This window comes from Canis lupus, chromosome 14, assembly GCF_003254725.2.
Source record: "Canis lupus dingo isolate Sandy chromosome 14, ASM325472v2, whole genome shotgun sequence".
Classification (NCBI taxonomy): domain Eukaryota; kingdom Metazoa; phylum Chordata; class Mammalia; order Carnivora; family Canidae; genus Canis; species Canis lupus.
Window position 1 is genome coordinate 32,924,781 of NC_064256.1, and position 21,895 is coordinate 32,946,675.

General features: G+C 34.7%; 1 protein-coding gene across 31 annotated transcripts in view; it reads left to right on the top strand.

Moving 5' to 3' along the window:
• HDAC9 (histone deacetylase 9) overlaps positions 1-21,895 on the top strand; it is a 1,020,499-nt gene that overhangs the window by 793,847 nt on the left and 204,757 nt on the right. For all 31 annotated transcript variants that reach the window (XM_049093664.1, XM_049093655.1, XM_049093656.1 and 28 more), the window contains one exon: positions 5,141-5,248. In XM_049093664.1, the coding sequence (XP_048949621.1) occupies positions 5,141-5,248 (108 nt within the window). The remainder of the gene's footprint in view (positions 1-5,140; positions 5,249-21,895) is intronic.

Sequence of the window (21,895 nt, forward strand, 5' to 3'; positions counted from 1 at the left end):
ATACCTTTTTCCCTATCATCTAGCAGAATAAATTCCTGATCTTAAAAATTGGATACAGAATTAGAATTAGCCATCCTCATTCATATGTGTGATAAATATGCTTTTTCTTTTTTTCCTAATTATACTGATCTTCTCCATAATTACTAATATATCCATCTCTTTAAAGTCAACTTCAAGATCAACTTACTATTGGATGCAGTCTTTTATAGGTAACTGTTCAATCTCTCAGCTTCCTCTTCAAGATGTCTTTTGGGTATATGAGGGAGGGATGGAGACCTGATGAGGTCCTTGGACACTCATACTATCCTCTGGATATTCAGGCTTCCATGGCAATTTCCCTGGTCCATCTTCTTGTTCCTGATTGCCTAGCATTTGAAGGAGCTGATTTTCTCCTGATTTCACTTCAAGATGAAACCTGGTAGGGTTCCCTGGTGGGGTGTCTCTGATGAACCGTAGGTTTGTCTTTCTCCAATCTCTCAGGATCTGAAGGGATGACTTTTGGCTTTTTCTTCCTCTTATATATCCTTTCTAAAGACTAAATCTATAAGGTCTAGGCCTGGCTTTCTGATGGGTAGAAAAAGTCTCTTCTCTGAGTATTAGAGAGGCAATGGTAGCATTGTCTTGATGCTGTCACTAATGTAATAATCTGAGACCACCAGCTTAGTTCTTGATATACAAAGGAATTTGGAAAAAATTCTCTTTCACCACAAAAGTATGGATTTTTATGTGTACTGATGCAAAATCCTATTTTGAATGTCATTGTCTTTTATATGAATCCTAATCTCCTTTTCAGTTTGTGTACCATTGCCTCCTAATGTACGTGTGCACGTGTACATGGGTGTGCACCCACACACACGTATCAGGCTGAAGAATAAACTGGTAGAAAGACTAAGGAGAAGTGAATGTGTTGTATGGAAAGAAAAAAGATACAAGTACTTTGATTTTTTTCAGATTATAGTAGTTTTGGTTTTAAGAATTTGCTTTGCATTTCTTAACAGCTTTAGCAAGTAATTAGCTAGTGTGGTAAGCAGGATTGCTTTCTCCTCCACTACCATTTCTTTCCCCTTTCATGGCCTACTCTAAACAATTTACATTGTTTAAAATTATTTTACATATCCAGAGCCAACTCTGTGCCATGCTCCTAATCTCTCTACCTTCAGCTTTCAAATGCTAGAGCACCTGTCTTACAGTTCTAAGTTCTTCTGGTCTCTACTTCCACCATCATTGTATTGCCATCTTAGCTCCTTAATCCCATTTATAGATATCCAACTAAATCTAATCCTTCTTGCTATTTTTCCTTCTTTTCCAGCCACTCAGTATCCCATTCCATGCCAAGAACCACCAATAATTGGTGGAGTCAACCATCTCTCTTACCTAGAGTTTTTTTCTACTGTCAGAAAGTCTTGCAGCAGTTAAAAATCAGAGTTTTCATATAAAGGTGACCTCCTTGACACTATCACTAATACAGAGAAAGGTTTTTGGCAATCTCTCATACCAATAAGAAGGACATAGCAGGAGAAGAAATACTTTTTGCCCTTGAGAATAGTAGGAAGTAGGTATGGGAGTCTCTTCTAGTGACAGAGATAATAGTCAGGAGACTTCATGAGCCATGCATACTTTTTTTTTTTTTTTTACCTTGGAGCTCTTATTAAACTATAACATGGCAAATGCATGTGGGTAGCTTTTAGTAACTAATTTTGGTAGCTAATGGCCCTGGAACACCACTTTGAACACAATATCTTAGGAAAATATGCTTATAAATTGACTTATAAACATGTTTTGGGGATATAACTTTGCTATGGAATGAATTGTATCCCCCCCAAATTCATATGTAGAAGCCCTAACCCCTGATGTGATTTAACCTAATAGGGCTTTTAAGAAATAATTACGGCTAAATGAGGTCATACAGATGGGATCCTAATTTAATAGGAATGGTGGCCTTATCAGAAGAAGAAGAGAGAGAGATCTTTCTCTTTGTACTTGCACTCAACTGAGGAAAGGCCGTGTGAGAATGTAGTGAGAAGGCAGACATCTGCAAGCCAAGGTGCGAACTGAACCAGAATTTCAAGCAGAAACCAAATTGACTGACTCCTTGGACTTCCTAGCCTCCTGAACTGGGAGAAATAAAATCCTGTTGTTTAAGCCACTCAGCATATGGTATTTTGTTTTGGCAGCTGAGCTAAGACAACATCTGTTAATAAATTCAGAATTAATTACAATTTTTGGTTTATGAATAGATCATATACAAAATCTTGACCATTATTGCCATTTATTTATTTTTTTAAAATTTATTTATTTATGATAGTCACACACAGAGAGAGAGAGAGGCAGAGACACAGGCAGAGGGAAAAGCAGGCTTCATGCACCGGTAGCCCGACGTGGGATTCGATCCCGGGTCTCCAGGATCGCGCCCTGGGCCAAAGGCAGGTGCTAAACCGCTGCGCCACCCAGGGATCCCCATTATTGCCATTTAGTTACAAACTATACATAAAACCATTTGAAGTAGTTAAGTAAATGTTTTTTATGTTTACATATAAGTAAATAAATTTAATAAGCTCCTAAAATAAACTTCATAGATTCCTAAAGAGCACATGTTTAGGAATAATCCTGACCTTTGGGTGTAGTAAAAATCTCATATATCCATTCCATTGAGCATCTATGTGCTTAGCATTCTTTTTATCAATAATTATAGCTTTATGATAAAAGTAACTCCTGTATACTAGAACTCTTAGCATCTGTTACATGGTAGGTACCTGACAAATATTAGATGAGTTAAAAAAAATAAGTATCTTGATTAGTAGAGGTTTATATACCAAAATTGATGGCATAGACACAGAGTATTATTTCTGTAAGACTACTTTGAGGAAGATAGAAAAATGTAGATAAGAAGATGAATTTTAAAGTTATTTGTGGCTATCTAATGCCCCTTAGTATTATGGTTAAAGAGACATTGTTCCCAGGTGTTGTAATATTTTTCTAATCAAGTATAGTATTTATAGCTTTTTGGAAGGAAATTTTCTTTCTTTTTTTTTTAAGAAAAAACTTAGAGTGTATTCTAAAGTCAAGTAAAAAGGGGTTTGGAATTATATGTGGTTTTGAGTCATCCATTAGGTCTTTGGGATTTATTGATTTGTTTTATATTTGCTTGCATTCCCAATAATTTTAAATCTGGTTAGTGAGGGCTTTCTATGGCACCTATAGCTCTGTAATAGTTGAAAATTGGCTAAAAACTATGCAACACAGTGTAAATGTTGGTTTTCATTTTTCAACTTGAGCAACCATCTTCCTCAAGGTATATCTATATGAAGCTCAAGTAAGTGCTTATATTGTTTGGTAAAAATAAAACTTAATTTGGAGGGCAGATGATTAGGTTCCTTTGGCCATTTGATCATACCTTCATTTTTTAGCTGGTGGTGTTGACAAGATGATATTGAGTATGACAAGGGCTTAACGTTCTTAGAAAGTGAGGGTTATTTCAGGAGAGCCATTTGGAAAGACATGTGATGTCAGAGTCAGGGGTCTGAAGGTCCTTGGGCCAGCTGAGTAGCCTCTCTAAATCAGTAGTGTGCTCATTCAGTAAACACTTATTAGGCCTCTACTCTGGGCTAGGCATTATAAAATGGGTGTAATAGTAGCCTAAATAGTAATAGCTAATATTTGCATATCACTTATTCATTTAGTCCTCACTAAAATCATATACAGATGGCACTTTAAAACGTTGCTATGTCATAGATAAGGAAACCAAAGCACAGAGACATTTATTAACTAATTGCCCACTGTCATGTAGGTTTTAGCGGTGAAGCTACAATTTTACCCTGACAGTTGATTTAGAAACTTCTCTCTTCACCACTATGCTATTGTTGAAGAGATCTTAATTTTCTATTTATTTATTGTTCTCATTCATTATTTATTTATTCATTGATCTTGACAGAATTTAAGCTGGTAAGGATCTCATGAGAAAAGGCATGTTAAAAGGCTTAGGAAACTTCTTAGTACATTGTGAATATGTGTAATTGTTATTTATTGTATTTGTTCCATGTTATTAGGCCTCTTTAATTCTTTAAAAAAAAATCTTTATTTTGTGTGGGATTTCCCTTCTTTTACCCAGTTAAGAAGTCTTACTATTTGCACAATCACAAATTTTGTATTACATTTCCTAGTGCTTCAAGTAATTTATGTATTGTAACTTTAGAGACTTCTACCATTGGATTCTGTTTTTTATATTATGAAATATTTTATACATAAAAGTATGTAACATCTATGATCATTATAAACCAGTTATTGTACTTCTCTTGTTCTTGCTATGTTATCTTACTGCATGCATGAAAAAGGGTTAATAGACTTTTAGAAAGATAAATAAAAATTTTTGGTTTATGCTTTGTTTTCATAAGAATGTTCTCTTATAGAAGCAACCATGTATTTTAATGGCCTATCCAATTCTAATAATACCAATCTACATTAAGAACAGCTGCCAAACTGTTAGTAAATGTTAGAAATTTTAAGTTTCTACTTTGAAAATCAAATTGCTCTTTGCAGTTGAATTTGATGAATGTTTTAAGTGTGAGGACCACACACTCCTTCCATTTAGTTGGAGAACCTGAACTGTGGTTGCTACTTCCTACTCACTGACTGCTACTGCTACCTGCCTAATAATTGTCTTTGGCTCCCTGTAAACCTGCAGCCAGAATGGTATTTGAATTTTTCCCCTCTAGCACTTGCAAATCCGATTTTTATGTATAGCTAAGTGCTCTTAGCTTTTTTACTCTATCTACTACTGGGGCCTGGTTTCTAGCAGGCCTGTAACTACGCCAGATCCGGCCTATGTAATGCTGTTTGTAATGAGAAATCTAAACAGGGAATGGCAGTGAGGCATGGCAGGAATGTGTTTCCATTGGAGAAGTCAGTATAGAGAAAAAGTATAAGCAAAGTTCTGTCCAGAAGGTCTTTTCAGCTGGCCAGGATGGAAGACTAATGTTATTGTATCTAGGCTGTTACCCTGCCAGTCCTTCCTCACAAATTTGCTTTCTTTCTCTCTTCCCTTCTCCTCTTCTCCCCTCCCCCTCCCTCCCTTTTTCATCTATTCGTTTTCCTTCTTGTTTTCCCTCTCTCTTTCTTCGGGCCGTGCTGACTGTTTGCTCAGGTGGACAGTGACACCATTTGGAATGAGCTGCACTCGTCCGGTGCTGCACGCATGGCTGTTGGCTGTGTCATCGAACTGGCTTCCAAAGTGGCCTCAGGAGAGCTGAAGGTGAGGTCTGGGTTGCATTAAGTGTGGGAAATCCAGAGAAGAAGCTAAAACAGTGATGTTGTTGTTTGGGAATTGTGGGAGTGTGGTGTGGTAATAAAAGGAAAGGGGTGGAGGGAAAGGGCAGGAAGATGACCACTAAGGTGTGATAATTAGTCTGTAGGTAGGTAGTAGCTAATTTTGCTCACAAGGCCTTCCTCTCCTTGGGGAAACTGCGGTCAGGGCACTCAGGTGTGTTTTTAAGAGAGCAGAAATGGTGAGGAAAGCCATGGTTCAGATTAAAAATACCCAGTGTATACATGTCTGTCATGTCCTCCTGAGATTCTCTTTCGAAGCAATTTAAAAAATAGATTACTGAATACTATGTATAAGCTCAGAATACCACCCAGAGAGAGGGGAGGGGCGGGAGGGGGAGAAAGGTAAATACCAGACGGGAAGGATTGGGAGGAAGAAGGAAATTGTTGATTAGAAGGGTAATGATCCAGGGTATGTTTTTCCATGAAAGAACTTCAAAAATGATCTATGCTTTATTGTTCTTTTCTTTTTATGGTCTCTTCTTTTCTACATCATATGAAAAGAACAATGTCCAAATCCCAACGTTTCCCAGTCTAAACAATTTATAAAAGCCAGAGACCTGACAGACGTTGACATTTTATTTGGTATTTTAACAGTGTTATTTAAAGGTATGCCATGTGCGTCTTGAATGCAGTTGCCCCTATAAACTTTGTTGGTGCTAACATGACTTTTTAAAGCACTAGTTCACACACTTCATAAGGAAATCTGGGTGTTGTTTGATTTGGTATTTTTAGCAATTGTAGGGATAGGGGAAATATAATGTGAACAACATAGTCACCACAAATTTTGTTAGTCTAAAGTAAAATCAAATTAGGATTATTTTTCTGTTTAGTGAATTTTTATTCGGTTACACCTGACTGTTCCACTTGTGGTAAAAAATGCTGGGTAAAAGGGTATATTTTACAATATATTGTCTTCCCAGAAGCCTTTGCTTTAACTCTGTAGGAAGTCAGAACCTATAGAAATATAATTTTTAAAAGAGCTGTATTTAAAATATAGATATGCACACCTTATGTGTAGTTGACTTGATCAGTGTTGGGACATTAATTGCTCATTTCAGGGATTTTATGGGGTCATTAATGTGGTGCATACTACTCAGTCTTTACCTTTGGTAATGGACTATTGGAAAGAGGAAAGGAATCAGCCTTATGGAGAAGTTTTGGCTGTCTCCCAGTAGCACTTTTAGCAATAATTCTTCCTGTTTGAGAATGTCACTTGTAACACTGGAATAGATTGATATCTTAAAAGAATGATCTTTGAAAGTCTTCTTTCAAAAGAATTAAAAAAACGTACAATAGCTAAGCCACAGTATTATAATTTTTAAAAGATAATTCTGGCACAGACCCACTTAATGACAAAGAAAATGATTATGTTAGCACGCACAATTTCTCATTGTTATGATTTTGTGGGAGTTTAATCAATAATTCAGAAACCTTCTCAAATAGAATGCCCACATGTTTCACTCAAAATCATCATTGTTATTAGCCTCACAGAATGTAGAATCGCCAAATGTAAATCTGAAGAGTACTGAACAGAAGCCTAATTCTATTTTTTAGGAGGTAATAATTTAAAATAGCCAATTACAAACAAAGTGTCAACAACATACAGCATGGATATGGTGGCTACCAGCTGTACTAACATTGGCTATTTATGTTAAGAAATTTATGTTAAGAACAAGGATTCATGCAAATCCTTTTCCCCCCATGGTGAAAAACCAGCAGGTATGGCTAAAAACAAAAAGAGAGAGAAAGAAGAATAGAGAAAAAGAGCCAGCCTAATAATCAAGAAATCTTGGCCCAAGCTCTGCCACTTAAATGCTGTGTCATTGGTGGCAAATCACTGAACTTCTCTGGGCTTTAGTTTCTTGTTCTGTGAAATCACCAGGATGGAATTTATAATGTTGAAGGTTGTACACAGTTCTGATATTCTGAACTATTTACAAATGAAAATTAGATCTGATTCTCAAATGTATATACTGTGGCATACCAAATAGTAGATATTTTAAAACTAATTTCAACTTATTTTGGTGAATATTTGAGATATTGCAGCTGGTTTATCTATCTGATTGTTAAACTCAAGGAAAAGTCCAAGATAGTCAGGACCATAACAAAGGCACCAGTGCTGACAGGTCAAGAGACTGAGCCCCTTGATTACAAAGAGTTTGGGGAGGCCTATGGGAATGTCATATGAGAAAGGTAGCAGTGTTAAATCATTTGCAGCCACATTGAAGAAATGATAGAGGGAACCATGTTTAAGGACCACTAGCTAATCAAACATGTCACTCAGCATCTACCTGTCACAGACTCCAATATGACAGGGCTGATACAGTTGCTGGCCAGGAGCATTAACACTCATGGCCTTGGAGTCATCACTTCATTCAGATCTATGAAGAAAACAGGGAAGCTTATTTGAGGACACTGGTAAGTTAACCTCTGATAAGAGATGTAGAAAGAAAACTTTAGTGTTTCATTTTTGGTTTTCAGCATCTACATTCAGTTCTTACATGCTCTACCCCATTATCCTTGTAAATCAATGTAACTTAATGAAACACCATTGGCATATTATAACGCTGTATTTTGTGAGACTGCACTAATTTTCCCTGGGAAACAGAATAATTAGAGCTTTATTTGAAATAGGGTGGGCCTGGATGGAGTGATGAACTGAGAAGTGGGAGACAGCTAGAGGTTAGGTCACTGACCTCATAGAGAATGGGAACCTAGGAGATAAGAAATGTGTATGAGAAAGGAAAATGCCGAGGACAGATCTGATGACCTGGAATTTTTGCTTGATGCTGAACTTGATTGTGACATCCTTAACTGTTGACAGGTTCTGTCCATTATTTACCTGGAGGTATTGATGGATTGAAGGAGTTAGGTGAATGAACCAGGCACAGGAAGTGGGTTTCATGTTGATGCTTAAATAGACCATGTGCAGCAAACTATAGCAATAAATTGGTGTATTTACAAAGAATTGACATGCTCAGTGGAGTTCAGTCAAAATTATGGGGACTTTCAAGTTTTCCAGGTTTTTAACAATATGTACATGTATATCTGTATGCAATACTCAAACAATTGAAAATTTCTGGAATCTAATAGTTGCTCAAATTGGCCGTTTCTTAGGTTCTAGTACAAAGGAACTCAAATATTCCAAAAAATGCAAAAATGTTAGGTTTATTGGAAACTATAATTGGAAGAATATTTATCTCAAACTGGTTTTATTGCTCTATAGGGTATTTAAGAAATTATATCTAGAAATAAATATATCTCCAAAAGAGTATTTTTTTCAAATTATAAGTAGTTCAATACTTGGTTCAAAAAATGGTATAAAATATCATTTTATATACCTTAAGTATATATGAATTTTGTAGTTTGTACCTTAGTAAGGCTGGAAAAAAATGGTTCAGTACTTACCAGTCTTTACCATGAGGACCCATTTTGATGCTATTTTAGCAATGCTATATATAATATCATCATAAAAGTAAAAATTGCTTTAGTTGTTTTTGGAAATATTTGTAAAAAAAAAAAAAACCCCACTGGATTATCTGAATGATGGATGACTTTCTTTAATGTTTAAATAGATATTGTGATGTCTTGTTGCTAATAAGAACTTCTATTCATTGAGCACCTATTGGAAGATATGCAATTTATACATAATTTGTGATAATTATCACAAAGGCCTTCGAAGGAAGTACCACCAATAGGATACCAGCTCAGAGACATAAAATAATTTTTTGAGATCCTGTACACAATTTAATAAATGTCAAAGCCTGTAAATCTCATAACCCTCTTTTCTTTTTCAGCTATTCTATAAGGAATTTCCTATGGAAATAGCACAAATATGTAAGGGCAAAAAAAGGTTAAAGTCATCTCTTTCAAATGGTCTAGATCTCTTTTTTATTATTATAAAATATTTAATCCACACAAAAAGAAATAATCACACTAATAACTTAAAAACTATTATGATAAACTATACACCTATGAACCTTTAATCCAACTTAAGAATGCTAATACTATTAAAGTCTCTCAGTACTTCCTCTTTTCTGACTCCAAAATAATTGTTAATCTATTGTATTTTTAAAATTATTACTTTTCCTTTCTTTAATAGTTTTAAACCATATGTTTTGACCTTTATAAAAATGGAATCTTATTATAAAATGTATTGTTCCTCAGATTTCTTTTCCTCCACTTAAAATCATGTTATGAGGATTTATCCATATGAATTTATATAGCTGTGATTCATTAATTTTCATTGTGGAGAAGTATTCCCTTGTACATCATAATTTATTTATTCTTCTGTTGGACATTTCTGGGTTTTTGCTCTTCTGAATAATGCTGCTGTGGATAGTCTTTAACAAGCCTGCTATTTCACTATGGCATTACAAAGAGTAAAATGGCAAGCTCCTAAGGATAGAAACATAGTAAATTTCAGTAAGTCATGCAAAGTAGAATTCCAAAGTTATTTGCCACAGTGACATCAGCAAAAAAAAAAAAAAAAAAAAGGCAGTTTAAACCTCTGAAAATCTTTTCATCATAAAATCATTGACAAAACTGGTAGAATTTGTCAGGATACATTTTTTAAGAACTCTGGCAATCAACCAAAAGTGTCCAGCAATTCAGGAAGCATGTGTTCAAAACAAAACCAGCTGAATCTTGGTAAGAACAGTGAGGTTCGTGGTGGTTTAATTCACCCTATTCTCATCTTACCCTTTCCAGCTCCACAGTAGCCTTAACAAATAACAGCCTGCATTTTTCAGTGAAAACCAGTAACTTGGCAGTCTCCATAGGGGACAGAATGGGCCTGGAGCTTCTTCAAAGCCTCCTTCTCTGAGAATTGTCATTATTTGGCCTGTCTGGTGCTTCGGTACCAGGCCCCATTTGCAAGGCTGTCTTTTTTTGACATGATTTGGAATTCACCTGACATGAAAAGCCTTTTTCCCCAGAAGCAGTTGTTGAAAAATTAAAGATGGTTTGTTAACTACATAGCTACCTGAAATGGTAGTTAACAGTGGATAAAACAATAGACTAACCAAAAGCATCAAAGCAAAAACTGGGAAATGAGATGTGGTAAGAGCTATGAAAAGCCCCATTGGAGACCTAAGAATCCAGAAGGCCTCATGCATTATAGGGCTGTTCACATTCAGGAAAGACCTGAGAAGGCCCTTAGCTCTCATCTCAAGGTGATTTTCAGGCCCTGTTCAAAGAGGAAGTGAAGGCCAAGGTGAAATTGTCAACTTCCTGGCTGAATATTAAAAATGTGTTACACACACTCACAGCCCCTTGAAAAAGGCTTGGGACTATTGCCAGTGTTAAAGGAAATTTCTGTCCAATCATTTACTGACCACTAAATTAGCTAAGCAGAGACTTCAGTGCCACACTCAACATAGAATATAGACTTTATGGAATTAGTTCAGAAACGGCAATAAGCAAAACTACAGTGACATATAATCTGTCTGTATAAACATGGTTATTTTATACATAGTATAATTTTAATTCAATAAAGAAAATAAGTAAAAAAAACCACACACACATAATGACAAGCCCTGGGGAGGGATGAAAATCTGATTTCCAAAATTTCCATATTACATTGTTTAAAATGCCCAGTTTTTAACATAAAATTATTAGACATGGAAAGAAACATATGAATCCACATGAATAAATAATGAACACCAGTAAAAGTAAATATGTAAATAACTATGAATGATAGTATATTTGTTTTTTGTTGTTGTTTGTAACGCTTTTTCTCCTCTCTGGTTTAAAAGACAATTGCATAAAACAATAACCATGAGTCTGTGTTGGTGGGCACACAGTGTATAAAGATGTAATTTGTATGATAATATCAGCCCAAAGGAGAACCTGAGAAATGGAGCTATATGACAACAAAACAAACTTTAAAAAAATATTTATTTATTTATGTATTTATGTATTTATTTATTTGAGGGAGAGCATGTGCACATACAGAGATGGGAGAGAGGGAGAGGGAGAGAAGCAGACTCTCCACTGAGTGCAGAGCCTGATGTGGGGTCAATCTCAGGACCCTGAGACCCTGACCTGAGCTGAAATGAAGAATTGGACACCTAACGAACTGAGCCACTTAGGTGCCCCCAAACAAAGTTTTTTGATACTACTGAAATTTGGTTCATGTCTGAACTAGATTATTAAATGCTAATTATATTCCACTGGGCAACCAGAAAGAAAACAACTCAAAAAATATATTAAAGAATATAAAAGGTTATATGTAAGAGTAATAAATTAAAATGGTGCATTATAGAATATCTGTTTAAAGTAAAAGCAGTAATGAGCAAAAAAAGACAACACATAGACAACAAATACCAAAGTCATTGTGCTGATTTCATACTCAACTAGCGTTCTCACTCTTGTCTACATTTGACGTTTTCAGATTTTTAAATGTTTGCCAATCTTTTAAATGTTTGCCAGTCTTGACACTAAGAAGTGTCACTTTATAGTTTCCTGTGTATAGATACAGTTAATACCATTATATCCCTCTTAAACCTTTTATTAGTATTTAACAATTATCTCACAAAAGGTTTTTTTGTTCTCAGTTGTACTTGTATAATATTAATATAGCATTACTACCTTTTTTACCCCTAGCATTTGCTTCGTTCATCATTTACTATCCTTTTACTTGTAAACTTTCTCTTTGTTAAGTATACTAGGTCTGTTTCCTGTAAATAGCTCAAAGCTGGTTTTTGCTTTCTAATCTGTGTATTTTATTTTTATTTTAAGATTTTATTTATTTATTTGACAGAGAGAGTACAAGCAGAGGGGGTGATAGGCAGAGTGAAAGCAGGCTCCCTGTTGAGCAAGGAGCCTGATGTAGGATTCCATCCTAGGATTCTACTCTGGGATCATGACCTGAGCCAAAGGCAGGTGCTTAACCAACTGAGCCATCCAGATGCCCTGACTGTGTATTTTAACTGGGGAACTCAATTTGTTTTTATTTTAACACAGTTTAACACAAATGTATTTCTCTCATTGTATTTAATTTTTCCTCTTTGCCCTATTTGTGTGTCCTCTTACCTTCATTCACCCTTACTCTTTTTTTCAATTGAAAGTATTTTTCTCATTCTATATTACCTCTAGATTTTTTTAAAATACACACACTATAAATTTTAACCTATTTAATAAATCTAAACTTAATTATTCTCTCCATTCTCCTCACTAACAGCACAAGTACTTTAGTATGTATTTTTTTAGTTTTTTTATTATTATTTTTTTATTTATGATAGTCACAGAGAGAGAGAGAGAGAGGCAGAGACACAGGCAGAGGGAGAAGCAGGCTCCATGCACCGGGAGCCCAACGTGGGATTCAATCCTGGGTCTCCAGGATCGTGCCCTGGGCCAAAGGCAGGCGCTAAAACACTGACCCACCCAGGGATCCCAACTTTAGTATGTTTTAAATGCAATTATCCTGTCATAACTTTATATGCTATTATAATTTAGTATATTAGCTTTTTTAAAAATAATAATATCACTAAAGAGACATTATACTGTTTGAAACCATTAGTGCTTCTCTATACTTGCCCACATAGTTACCATTTTCCTTTTTCACCATTTATCATTGTAGCTGAAACCTCCATAGGATGGTTTTCTTTATTCCAGTACATTTTTTAGAAATTTATTTAGTGATAATTTTTCAGTTTTGTTTGTCTTTGATATCTTTTTGCCCTCATTCTTGAAATGTGGTTCAGGGTTGACAGTTCTCTCAGCATTTTGAAGATCCTCCATGCTTTTTTGGTTTCTAATTTTTATATGGAAAATATCAACTTCCAATCAGTTGCAATTCTTATAGATACTGTGTCTTTTTCTCTCTGTTTTTAATGTCTTCTTTTTGGCTTTGGTATTCTGTATTTTGCTTGCCGTGGATCTGACCGTGGATTTCACTGACTCACATTGTTTAAAATATATGTTAGCAAAACTGAAATTTAATGCAACTCCATGATGATACTTTGTGGTAAATCAGCTGCATCAGCCTGAAAGTTGCTGATCTTAATTACTAATTATTATTTTTTTAAAAATATGTTCTAAGCACTACTATGTGCTAGACACTACTATAAATACTGAAAATACCAAGACAGGGAAATTCGGTGCTATCAGGGAGAGCAAAGATAAATAAATAAACAAATACACAGTGATACAAGTTCAGGTGAAAATATGTCTTTGGATAAAAAGTAAAAGAGATTTAGGGAAAGGGCTGGCTCTGCTTGCTGAGGTTTTCAGGAATACCTTACTGAGTGATCTGAGTGAATGAAATAGAGAAGAATCATGTAGAGACATGGGGAAAGAATATTCCATACAAGGGAAAAAAGCAATTACAGAATCCCTCTTGTCAGGTGGAGTAAATAAGTTTTGACCTGTTTATAGAATTACGAGAAAACCCGTGTGTCTGGATCTGAGTTACCTGCAGAGGTCTTCACAGAACATGATGTTAGAAAGATGGTCATAGGCAAAATAATAGAATATACCCACACACAAATTATACAGCATACACATATACATATGTAGGTAGCATTAAAAACTGAAAGTATGTTTCTAACAGGTTCAGGATATGGATAGTGACTACATTAAATACTGATTATAAGGAAAACTGCATTGTCACTTCAATTTGCAACCAATTTGGTCTTTCTTAAAATATATACTCTCCATCCTGGAATCATACAACAAAATAAGGTATGGAATGTAATATTTGTGTTGACTCCAATTTTGTCTAAGTTCCCAAGCTGAAGACAATTGTTATTAATTATGTATGATAGACACCACTTCAATGAATTTATTAAAATTTAGTCAAATAGGTCTGCAGTTAGTTTATATAACAAAAAAACTAGGTAACAGAGATGTGGTTAATGGAAGAGTCTTTAAAAGGACTCTAAGTGGGGCACCTGGTGGCTCAGTTAGTCAAGGTCTGACTCTTGATTTCAGCTCAGGTCACTATCTCATGCTTGTGTGAAATCGAACCCCATGTCGGGCTCTGTGCTCACCACAGAGTCTACTTGAGATTCTCTCTCCCTCTCCCTCTGCTCTTCCCCTCACTTGTGCTTTAAATAAATAAATAAAATATTTTTAAAAATAAAAGATCTAAGTATTTTGATTGTTCTGCTCTGTTCCCTTCCTGGGCTTCTCCCAGCATAAGCCAAGTGGAGATGGAGAAGGAGTAGAAGGAAATCATGTATGTCTATGAATAAAAGTGGCTTTTCAGTCCTTAACTTGAAGCATGTTGAATTATAGAAATTTGTAGGATCACTCTACACTACTACCAGGGTGGGGCACGCAGAAGTTCTTCATTAGAGAGTCTGACATAGGTATCAGGAATTTGGAAGCTGGGTAAAGGTAGAGGAATGCCTAAGTTTCTTGGATTCCTCTTGGAGAATGCAAAGTGATTTGCATTCAGCAGCCAAATGCTGGCTGAAACTGTCATGTTGGAGGATGGAAAAAAGAGGGAAGAGGAGCTGCATTGACACTTGGCACTTTTGGCGGGGCAAAGGTTTTTGTTGGGCAGTGGACACTTTAGATAAAAGCCAGATTTGAATCATTTTGCAAGGTTCAACAAAAAGGTCTACCTTCCAGGGCAAATCTCCCACCTCCCTCACTACTTTGGCCAGTAGAATGAGACTAGAGTATGAGAAGGAGCCAATGAGACTTCCAAGGTCAGCCAACCAAGTGCTTTGCTTCCATTTGTGAACCCTGCAGCCTGGAGGTTATTGCCAGTAACACTGAGGAACTTGTGAATGCTTCCAGTGAAAGAAGGACAAGCATTTGGATTCCTGCCATGAAAGAGGGCTTTTGAAGAACCAAAAGAGATCTCTAAATTGCCCTGCTAATTCAAAGCCTTAACCTTTTTATTCTCCCACTCTCCAGAGCTAGAGGATCCATAAGCTAGGCATAAAGTAGTGGTGCAAGAAAGGAAAACAAATAAACTACAGATTGTATAGCTTACTCTTCCAGGACACACAGACACATCACATTTGCCCACTACTGGTCCCTGATTCTGTGGATCAGTAAGTCGGCAGAGGAAAGGTTTAAATTAGATGTGACATCAAAGAGTTTAGTTAGACTAACCTGGCCTTTTAATATCTAAAGTTGAAACTCTTTCTATAGCTGAAAAACTGTGGACTATATCAGGTAAAGACTGTAGAACGGTTAGTACTAGGACAAAAATAATGTATAATTTAATATACCAGAGTGTTAGTTTCTATTACTACTGTAACAGATTATACATATTTAGTGGCTTAAGACAAGTTCATTATTTTCAGCCCTAAAGATCAGAAGAAGTACACAGGTCACACTGCAGCCCTACTGACACCTTGATTTTAGCCCAGTGAGACTTGAAGAGTTACCTTGCTCAATCAGATGTTGGTAGAATTCATCTCCATGCAGTTGTAGCACGCTATTATTGGGCTAGCTGTCAACTGGGAGCTGCCCTTAGCCCCTACAGGCCTCACTGTTCTTTGCACATAGCCCTTACATCGCAGAACCAGCAAGATGGTATAGAATCCTTCTCAAGCTGTCATTTTTCTATCATTGCATCTCTCTCTGACCACAGATGTGAAAGGCTTAAGAATGTGTATGATTTGAATGGACCACCTGTATAAGGCTGGGTGCCTTTTCCATGTCAAGTTATTTAATTTATAATCATATCTGCATTGTCTTTTGTCATTTAAGGTAACATTCAAAGATTCCAGGGATTAGGACATGAACATCTTTTGGGGTACTTCTACTTACCACAAACAGCAACTGAAAATTCAAAACAGATTCCTTCTTTAATGTTCTCACCGTACATGATTGTAACTGTTTAGCAATCATTGACATTTAAAAAAATAGATATTATTTATTCTTTAATCAGGATATAATTTACATTCAATAGAATGTACAGATTTTCAAAGGTATGATATATATATACCTTGTTACCACCACAAGTTTTAAAATGTTTGAATTAGAAAGTTTCCTCAGGCCTTGGTGGTTGCTCTCCAGGATATGCAAACACTAGCGTGATTAGTCTCACAGTTACCTAATTTTTCCTATTGTAGAGCTTTATATACAAGGCAATATACTGTATGTAGACTTTTCTGTGTGGCTCATTTCACTTATATAATGTTTTTGAGATAAATCCATGCTATTCCATATATCATTTAGCTTGTTAACTTCTATTGCTGAGTAGTATTCTATTTTATGAATATAATACATTTCATTTGTAACAATGGATTTGTTAATTCATTTCTGTCTGAACTACTATGAATAAAGTTGCGTAAAGGTACTTTTCCAAGTCTGTTTTTGGGTATGTGTTTTTATTTCTCATGGGTAAATGTCTAGGAGAGAAATAACTGGATTGTAATTAGTATTTGTGTAGCTTTAAGAGAAAACGAAAAATTATTCTCTGAAGCAATAACTGTTTTATCTATAGAATTTGATTTTGTCACCTTTTGTTCCGGAGAGTGATAATTTGTGTCTTCTTTTTTTTTCCTGATCAGCGTAGCTGGAAGTTTATCAATTTTATAGATTTTCTCAAAGGACCAGCCTTTAGATTAATTAATGTTCTTTTTGTTGTTATTTTCTCTTTCACGGATTTCATCATTATCATTTTCTTTTTTTTCTACTACATTGGGCTTCATTTGCTCTGCATTTTTGTTTGTTTTAGTTTTTTAAGGGGGAAGCTGAGGTCATAGACGTGAGACTGTTGTCCTTAAGAAAACAAAAGAGCTAGTTATTTTACCAGCAGAATTTGTTTATTCAGGAATAGCAGAGGAATTGTAATTTGGGACATTTAAACTATGGAGAATCAGGAGCAAATCTAGAGAAGAGAGGAGAGGGACTTGCTTTTATAGAGGAAAGAAGGAAGGTGGGAGGGGCTTTTCATTGTGTTCTCATTGGCTGGGCTGTAGTGGAGCAAGGAGAAATTCTTCCTTCCTCTTGCTAGGGTATGTAAAGTAAGCTTCTTCCTCTGGGAATGTGAGGTATTCTTAGGGCTAGTGGTAGTGTATGAAAGCACCCCCGGCAGGGCTCCCAAATCCATTTTTAAATCATATTTCCTTTACTTATTTTCACAAATTTTTTCTCTTTTTTTTCTAATTGAACACTTAGTGCTATTTCTTTCTTATTATTTTAATAGAAATTGTATATATTTAAGGTGAAGAAACATGAGGACTTGATACACATAGTAAAATTTTTACTACAAATCTAGCTAATTAATATGTCCATTTTTTCATATAATTATCTATTTTTCTCCTATCTTATTGAAGTACAACTAGCTTACAATATTGTAATTAGTTTCAGATATACAGCATATTGATTCAATAATTATATACATTACTCAGTGTTCACTAAGATAGGGTATATTCATCTGACACTGAACCACATTATTACAGTAGTATTGACCATATTCCCTATACTGAACTTATTTAGGTCTTCAATCCATTTTGAGTTTATTTTTGTGCATGATGTAAGAAAGTGATTTGGTTTCATCCTTTTGCATGTAGCTTGTCCAGTTTTTCCAGCACCACTTATTGAAGGGATTGTCCTTTCCTTATTATATATTCCTGCCTCCTTTGCAGTAGATTAATTGACCATTTAAGCATGGGTTTATTTCTTTTTTTTTTTTTAAGCATGGGTTTATTTCTGCAGTCTCTTTTCTGTTTTATTTATCTATGTGTCTGCTTTTGTGCAAGTTCCATACTGTTTTGATTACTACAGCTTTGTAGTATATCTTGAAATCTGGGATTGTGACACCTCCAGGTTTGTTCTTTCTTAAGTTTGCTTTGGCTATTCAAAGTCTTTTGTGGTTCTATATAGATTTTAGTATTACTTGTTCTAGTTCTGTGAAAAACACTGTTGATACTTTGATAGGGATTACATTGGAACCAGTAGATTGTTTTGGGTAATATAGACATTTTAACAATATTAATTCTTGCATTTCAGATTATGGAATATCTTTCCATTTGTGTCATCCTCAATGTTTTACTGTTTTTAGAGTACAGATCTTTTACCTCCTTGGATAAGTTTATTGCTGGGCATATTTTTTTAAGTGCAATTATAAATGGGAGTTTTAAAAAAATTCTCTCTACTTCATTGTTAGTATATAAAAATGCAACAGATGTCTGTATATTCATTTTGTATCCTGCAGCTTTACTGAATTCATTTATCATTTCTAATGAATTTTTGGTGAAATCTTTAGGGTTTTTTTTTTAATATGGTATATCATCTACAAATAGTGAAGATTTTACTTCTTCATTACCAATTTGGATGCCTTTTATTTTATTTTTTCTTGGATGTTTGCTGTGGTGAAGAATTTCAATATTCTGTTGAATAAAAGTTGTGAGAGTGGACATTCTTATCTTGTTCCTAATCTTAGAGGGAAAGCTCTCAGTTTTTCACCATTGAGTGTGATGTTAGCTTTGAGTTTTTCATATATGACCTTTATTATGTTGCAGTATGTTCCCTCCAAACTACTCTTTTGAGAGTTTCTTATCATGAATAAATGTTTTTGTCAAATGCTTTTTCTGCATCTCTTGAGATGATCATAAGATTTTTATCCTTTCCCTTTTTAATTTGATGTATCACATTGATTGATTTGAAATATTGAACCACTTTTGCATCCCGGGAATAAATCTTACCTGATTGTGGTGAATGATTCTTTTAATGTATTATTTAATTGGTTTCTTTGTATTTTGTTGAGGATGTTACATCGATGTTCATCAGAGATATTGGCTTATAGTTTTCTTTTTTGGTAGTGTCTCTTTTTCTTTGGTTTTGGTATCTGGGTAATGGGGGCCCCATAGAATGAATTTGGAAGTTTCTTTCTTTCTTTTTCTCTCTCTTTCTTTCTTTCTTTCTTTCTTTCTTTCTTTCTTTCTTTCTTTCTTTCTTTCTTTCTTTCTTTCTTCTTTCTTTCTTTCTTTCTTTCTTTCTTTCTTTCTTCTTTCTTTCTTTCTTTCTTCTTTCTTTCTTTCTTTCTTTCTTTTCTTTCTTTCTTTCTTCTTTCTTTCTTTCTTTCTTCTTTCTTTCTTTCTTTCTTTCTCTTTTTTTAAGATTTTATTTATTTATTCATGAGAGACACACACAGAGAGGCAGAGACATAGGCAGAGGGAGGAGCAGGCTCCATGCAGGGAGCCCGATGTGGGACTTGAAATCCGGGATCCCAGGATCATGCCTTGAGCCAGAGGCAGACACTCAAATGCTGAGCCACTCAGGCATCCCGGAAGTCTTTCTTTTTGTTCTGTTTTTTGGAATTGAGAAGAATAGGTATTCACTCTTATTTAAATGTTTGGTAGAATTCATCTGTGAGGCATCTGGTCCTGAACTTTTGTTTGTTGGGAGGTTTTTGATTACTGATTCACTGTCATCACTAATTTACTTGTACCAGAGTCAGAAAAATATGCTTTATGTGACTTGAATCATTTTACACTTATTGAGACTTAGTGTGATTCTCTTTATCTCCTCCTCCACTTTATATTATTTTATCAGATGTTTTATTTTTACAAATATTATAGATCTTCATAACAAATTACCATTTCTATTGCTTCATTGAAAAAATTTTTAAATGTATGTTTGTATATGTTTGTATGTGTCAGAGAGACAGAATGAATGTGTGTATACATACATACTATAAAGATAATGTATAAAATATATTTTATATTTGCCTGCATATTTAATTTTTCTGGTGCTCTGTATTCATGTGGGCAGATGCAGACTTCCATCTGGTATCATTTCCTTTCAGTCTGAAGAATTTCCTTCAACATTCCTTGTATTGCAGTTCTACTGGCAACAAATTCATCTTTTGTTTATAAGAAAATGTTTTTCTTTTCCTTTAATCTTTGAATGATATTTTCATTTGATATAGAATTTTGTTCATTATTACTTTACACTTTAAAGATATCCTTGCAGTGTTATTTTTTCCTTTTTTAAAAAAATTGATGAGAAATCAGTTATCACTCTTCTAATGAACTTCTCTTTTTAATGACTTAGTGCATCTTTTTTTCTCTCTGCCTTTAAGACTTTTAATTTTTCTCTTTTCTAGTAGTTTTGTGATTATGTATGGTTTTTTGTTTTGTTTTGCTTTTTGTTTTTTGCTTATATCTTGCTTGAGTTCATTGAGTTTATTGTGTCAGTGGCTTGCTATTTTTGATAAAATTTGGAGAGCTTTAAGGTAGTATTTCTTAAAATACATTATGTGTCATATTCTCTGTGTCCTCTGATTCTTAGAGTCTAATTATATGTTTACTTTATCATTTCATACTGTCTCCCTGGACTTAGAGAGTGTGTTGATCTTATTTAGTCTTTTTTATCTTCTTTGTAATCCTATTTGGATAATTTCTCTTGATCTGTTTTCAGGTTTGTTGCTTTTGTCTTCTGTTGTGTCTAAGCTGCCATTAATTCCATTAAAATAATTTTTCATTTCACACAGTATATTATTCACTTTTAAGATTGCCTTTAGTTCTTATTTTACAGCTTCCATGTCTCTTTTGATATTATCCTCTTTATTATTATATTTCTCTTCATGATCTTTTCCTGTGGATTATTTATCATGTCTCTTATAATTATTTTAAAATCTTTATTTGGAAAGTTTAATATCTGGATCACTTGTGGGATCACCTTATTTTTTACTTGATTAAGAGTCTTAATATTGCTTCTTTGTATATCTTGTGACATTTGATTATATACTAGGCATTGTGTTAAAAATCAGTGGAGACTAGAAGGGGCTTGTTTCTCTAGGATTTAATTCTTTTAAAATCTCTTTGTGTCCAAAGTGATTTCTTTGTGTCTTCAGTAATTTAAATTTAACTATGTTTTATGGAACGCGTGAGTTGCTCAGTTGGTTAAGCACCCGACTCTTGATTTCGGCTCAGGTAATGATCTCAGGGTCCTGAGGTGGAGCCCTGCATTAGACTCTGGGCTGGGCGTCAAGCCTGCTTAAGATTCTCTCTCTCCTTCTCCCTTTGCTCCTCTTCCTGCCACTCATGCTCTTCCTTAAAAAGAAAGAAAGAAGAAAGAAAAAAAAAGAAGAAAGAAGAAAAAGAAGAAAGAAAGAAAGAAAGAAAGAAAAGAAAAGAAGAAGAAAGAAAGAAGAAAGAAAGAAAGAAAGAAAGAAAGAAAGAAAGAAAGAAAGAAAGAAAGAAAAAAGAAAGAAAGGAAAAGATTTTTTCTTTGTTCGTTCAGTGATTTATTATTACTTTTGCAAGACATCCTTGTGTACATCCTTTTTCTTTCTAATCAAGTGTGGCTCTCCAAAACAAATATATTTTTGAGAACACATTGGAGTTCTCTCCTGGTTCAAATTTTATCTCTCATTCTCCTAAAGGATATATATGTCAGTAATTAGAACAGGGGCACATTAACTTGTTTTTCTACTTGATTCTTCAACTTTAAGTGAAGGAAATAACAAATATGTTGTTAATATACTCTCAGCACATCCACTGTGAATGGATATGTAAACATCAAAGAAAGAGAGAAACCTTGGCAGTTACATTTTTATTTTTATGGGAAACTGCCTTGTTCTTGACCTTCTCATTGCCTTTCATAGTTAGTACTTTTCTGAAGACTTTTAAATTAGCCAACTTATGGACTGATT